Source organism: Notothenia coriiceps, unplaced genomic scaffold (genome assembly GCF_000735185.1).
Source record: "Notothenia coriiceps isolate Sejong01 unplaced genomic scaffold, NC01 NC01_scaffold00013590, whole genome shotgun sequence".
Classification (NCBI taxonomy): Eukaryota; Metazoa; Chordata; class Actinopteri; order Perciformes; family Nototheniidae; genus Notothenia; species Notothenia coriiceps.
The window spans coordinates 142,431-147,789 of record NW_011346291.1 but is presented as its reverse complement, the minus strand read 5'-3'; the positions used below and the strand labels follow the sequence as shown (position 1 = coordinate 147,789).

The 5,359-nt window shown below is 37.5% G+C and overlaps 1 protein-coding gene across 2 annotated transcripts in view; it reads right to left on the bottom strand.

Moving 5' to 3' along the window:
- Positions 1–902: 902 nt before the first annotated feature.
- rhot1b (ras homolog family member T1) overlaps positions 903–5,359 on the bottom strand; it is a 14,689-nt gene continuing 10,232 nt past the window's right edge. The window contains exons 18-20 of one of the 2 annotated variants that reach the window (XM_010774114.1): positions 4,793–4,995; positions 2,904–3,026; positions 903–2,182 (exon numbers count right to left, since the gene is read on the bottom strand). In XM_010774114.1, the coding sequence (XP_010772416.1) occupies positions 2,065–2,182; positions 2,904–3,026; positions 4,793–4,995 (444 nt within the window). In that variant the 3' untranslated portion in view covers positions 903–2,064. The remainder of the gene's footprint in view (positions 2,183–2,903; positions 3,027–4,792; positions 4,996–5,359) is intronic. The other variant, XM_010774115.1, reaches the window with a different exon arrangement.

The window sequence follows — 5,359 nt, the reverse complement described above, 5'->3', positions numbered from 1 at the left end:
ATTTTTAACACAAATACCTGTACTTTCTGCTTCTTACATTTTCAAAACAGGTTTGTTACTTTAGTTTTAATCTGCGTTTGTTGGCGTGATCATAATTATTTAGAGTCATTGCGTGCTTATTGATTTCAACATGATCCGTGTATCCATCATTTCCTTGTGTTCTCTAAAGAAGAGGGACCAATGAAAACGTTGTCATTTTGCCGTTGTTCAGCATCGAAACATTCATTAGCTATCAATGACATTATTGTTCTATTCATATAAAGGGAGGTCAGTTACTCTTTAAAACAGTTGGTGTAGTTATGGGTACTTTTTACTTAAGTACATTTCGAAGCCCATAGTTCTTTACTTTTACTTGAGTAAAGAAGTTAAGTCAGTACTTTTACCAGAGTATTTTGAAACACCAGTATATGTACTTCTACTCAAGTAAAGGATGTGTGTGTACTTTTGCCATCTCTGAATATAACCTACAATCTTCAATTAGGGAATCAGTTCTTTAAAAAAGAACAACTCTGTAAAAAACAAAGGCAAGCAAAAAAGCAGAAGAAATGAATGGGAAGCTTGAAGTGCGATGCCGACAAAGAAATTATCAGAGATACAGGGAGGGTTTTAGAAAGGTAAAAAAAGGACCTTCTGAGTACAGCACAGAGTTTGGCCCTGACCGTCTGCAGCAGCTCAGAGTTGAGGAAGACATAATTGAATATTTGTGCAGTACCAGACAAGCGTTATAAAGAATCGCTGATGGAAAAAGTTTCAACTCACAGAAAGATTTCCTTGATTAAATAAAAAAAAAAGCAAATGTGTACCTTCTTGATCATATTCAAGTAACACATGATCAGCTATACAGCTGTGCAGATATAAAAAATCTTCAATCCTGAAATTGAAAAGAAATGCCCTCACAAGACTTAATAGAGATATTCATTTATTGTAAACATTTGGAAAGGCAGGGCTGAGGATATACACAAGAACTGAGCTTTGAGGCAAGCAGTTGCTATTGGATGGAAATTTAAAACTGGGGTCACATTTTTGCATTTTCTGCTTAAAGGATACCAGGATTCACAACAGGGTAAAATAACTGTCAAACTTACTATGACTCCATTTATTTCTATTCAGCACACTGTCAATAAAAGTTACTATAGCTGGAGAATGGAAAGCAAAGCAGAGAGAAAAGGGAATTATTTTATAAAGTAAGTCTTAAAACTCTGGAATGGTTAGAATTTTGAAGCATGCCACACACACACACACACACACACACACACACACACACACACACACACACACACACACACACACACACACACACACACACACACACACACACACACACACACCAAATTGGGAAGACATTAGAGAGCGGCAGACCCTTCAATGACATTGCACAAATCAAACACTGCCATACTCAGCTATGTAAACAATACAAAGTTAGAGTCCAATAATTTTGCCTTTAAAAGGGCAAACTATTAATATCATTGCTAATGTTTTTGTAAGTTTATAAGCTAATTAAGCTAATATCTATGCATTTAGTGTTATGAGTGTAAATCAGACATGGCCCTTTTAAAAGACAAACAAATGTACAGTCTATATTATTTACACTATTTACATATAGTTCAATCTAATAAAAGCATCAATGTTATTGCAAATCTCACACATCACAACTGACACCTAATTGTTCATTTCAATCATCAAGCAACCAAAATATAGCTTTATAGGCAACTCACCCCCGTTACTCACTACGGCTCATCAGCAGCTTAACCTTCATTTATTTATATAAATATAGATATATTGAGTTGCAAAAACTTGCAAACAAACAGATTAAGCAAATAAGGATTTTTTTGTAAAAAATTAAATATTTTTTCTTTCTGTTCCCCAGATGAGAAAGGTACAGTGGAATGCGGATGCAAAAAAAATATCTTTGCTAAGATAAGCTTTCTCTTTACGTCGAAAACAAAACCATGACACATTTTATTATATTTGCATTTACTTAATACAAGCTTAAAGTTGTGACTGGTAAAAACAGTTCTGTGTGTACCATGGGGATAAAGAGGGTTACACCCGGGTACCCTTAGATCACCGCTGTTTGAGCAGCACTCTGTACATGGCGAAGCCCAGCACCGCAAACACTGTGGCCCCGACGCTCGTTCGCAGCCAGAAGGTGGAGCTCTTCAAATCTGCTTTGCTTACATGTCTGTTAAACAAAGATGAAACCAAAGAAAGATCATTAAAGAGGTTGGTAGAAAGGAAGGACACTAAATAATTAAAAATGTTAAATAGACGAGGTGTTGCTGGGAAGGATGATGTGAAAATAAAAAAGGTATTAAGCATAAGAAAATATGGATGAAATAACAGGGATGAACCCTTGAAACATGGATATACAGTATATGTAGAAGAGAAAGCCAGTCAAAATCATGAGGGACGTTAGGGATTATTGTTATGACATGAGATAACAAGACAAGGAATTAGCTATGACAGCTCTGTTAAGTGAGGCGGCTGAGGCACAGTGACATGAGAAGACAACAATGAGCAGCTGACACCAACTGAATGACGAAAGAAACTGAGATCAAAATTGAAAAGTACAGTTTCAATCCTACTGTGGAACAGGAAGCTTACAAGCAATATCAAAAAAGGTAAACAAAAATAAAGATAATAGAATGGTTTTTGAGATGGACTCAAAGGACTCTGACAGCATGAAACAAGGGGGAAATACAAATGTAAACTATGATGTAGAAACTGAGAATGACATGTATCCTATTCAAATTTCTGGGAAATCAGTTCCTAAAAATAGAACAGCTTTGTAAAAAACAAAGGCAAGCAACAAGCAGAAGAACTGAATGGGAAGCTTGAGGTGCGATGCCGGGAAACTTATCAGAGATACAGGAAGGGTTTTAAAAAAGATTAAAAAAAAGGACCTTCTGAGTACAACAGCGTAGAGTTTGGCCCTGACCGTCTGCAGCAGCTCAGAGTTGAGGAAGTTCTGACACAAGCAGAAGGTGCACCGGTTACAAGTACACATGCAGCGCAGCCGGGCGTGGCTGAGGAGAGATTTGAGGAAGACAAACACCAACCAACAGATTATATATTAGAAACACCAGAGAGAGAAAGAAACAAAGAGTTCAAAGATGCCACCACCATGCAGTAAGTAGTTTGAGGCTCATTGCCTGAGAGACAGAATCTATGGTCGACAATAAAAAACCTTCTCAAATAATTTCCTGTCGATGAGATGCAATCATTATTGAATTAGTTTCGATTAACTAAATGCAATGTTTTCTGTGAATTTAGAAAGTAAAGTTCTCCCAACAAAACTACACATTTAGTTTGAAGTACATCTGCAAAGATTACATAAATATTACATTCATTTTTTATGAACAAAATGATCTGATTTTAGCATCTTAACTGTGAATATGTTCTGGTTTATTACCTCCTCTATTACAGTAAACAGAATGTCTTTGAGCTATGGAAAAAAACAAGGCATTTAAAAAGGAATCATCTTGGGCCACCAGTTAAAAACAGTAATCAACATTTTTCAGACTTAACAACAAATCAAGAGAAATGAATTGTTAGCTACCCCCGAGTTTGATCTAAAATATATTCTGAATCTTATCATAGTAATCTATTTAGTTGTGGATGTACTAATAGCTGGTCTGTGTAGTTCTGTAGCTGTGATGTGCAGAGAGGCGCTGTGTGTTGCCAGCGGACTGCAGGCTCGCTGACTGACTGCAGGAGTGTGATCCTCTGGGAGAGATCAGCATCACCACTCAGCAGGGAAACACATTAACACACAGAGCAAAACACTGTGGTTTCAGATTTGAAAGCAACACGCCCAGAGGGCAGTGAAATGCATTCATATAGTCCGAGGTACATCATGTCTGATAAGGACTCCGAGTGTGGTAGCATCCCCACAAGAAGCAGGTTTATCCTGAGGTAGAAGTCCTAGAAATTACACACAGTGCAGAGAGCTTTGTATTTAAAAAAACAACCCATCTGTCCCACCTGTTTCATGCAGGGCTTCCTACCAATTTTGATACAACTGCAGGAATTTATTTCACAGCGTACAGGATATACATATTAAAACTGGAGCAAACAAGCACCAGTGACTGAGGTTCCTCACCATTGTTCAGAGGATCTTTAGCTCAGGATTTAAAGCACTAATTGGCCAGTGCAATTTGCTATAGACCCAGGAGGATGTATTAATGTATCATGTTAAAATATCTTCCAGTACCTTCAGCTACATGGGTATTTAGAAAACACAGGCCTTCAGTAATGTTTTGAATAAGCGATACGATGGTTAATGAAGTTAACAATCAGAAATTCTCTTTTTTTCATTACTGGGAACACAATTTAAATTCTTCTCTTGGTGAGGGACGATGTGTTCAATCCATAGACTGTATGGTTCAATCATATCCAAACATCACTGTTCTTCATGAACTGGTGTGATAACCAACAAGACACACAATATTAAAAGGCATGTTAGCTTCATACACTGAGTTGCCAGTTTCTCAGGTATACCTAGATAATGCTGTAAAACACAACAGTCCTGCGATCAATCATATCTTCATGAAGGTTTTGTTAATCCGTTCTGCTAAAAAAAATGATTTACATCAAAAAGGGTAGCGTAAATAACAGAAACACCTTTTTAAGGGTAGAATTTAATGGAGGATTATTTTATTAATCAGCATGAGCTTTAGCTAGAGGCATAGAAAGGACTGTACATCTTGCTATGGTTTTCCTCCTAATAATAAAATAAGTTTTCCTAGAGTGCAACAATTACAAATCTAGAGTGTGTTTCTTCCATACTTACGGGTACATGGCCATGGTGGTAAGTTTGGTGTAGATGTCTTTGCTGGGCACTGCTGCAGTGTTACAGGTGAAGGACTGGGGAGGGGGCATCTTGTGCTTCCTGCAGAAGTCCAGAGGACTGCAGCCGTAAATCTGTTTGATCTCCGGCAGGTCGGACTTCGCTGCTATCATCATACATGGAATCTTGCTGTCCATGAAGTATTGCTGAGGAGGAAAATAAAACAAATTCACATTCACAGACAAGGGGGTCAAAATCATTGAGTGTTTTTCTTATGTTTTGAATCCAAATATTTAAAGGTCACCTATTATGCAAAATCCACTTTTTCACGTCTTTTATACATAAACATGTGTCCCCTCTGTGTAAAGAGATTCTGAAAGTTTCAGGAAAAAAGATTTGCTCACTTTTTGTCCTGATCCATTTATATAAAAACCTGTCTGAAAATGAGCTGATCAGATTTTGCCCACTTTATGATGTCATGACGATTTTTTGGCTTGAGTAACCATTAGCCAATCACCAACCAAGGTAACCCCCCCCCCCCACCTTATCACCTGAATCTCCTTCTAGAGC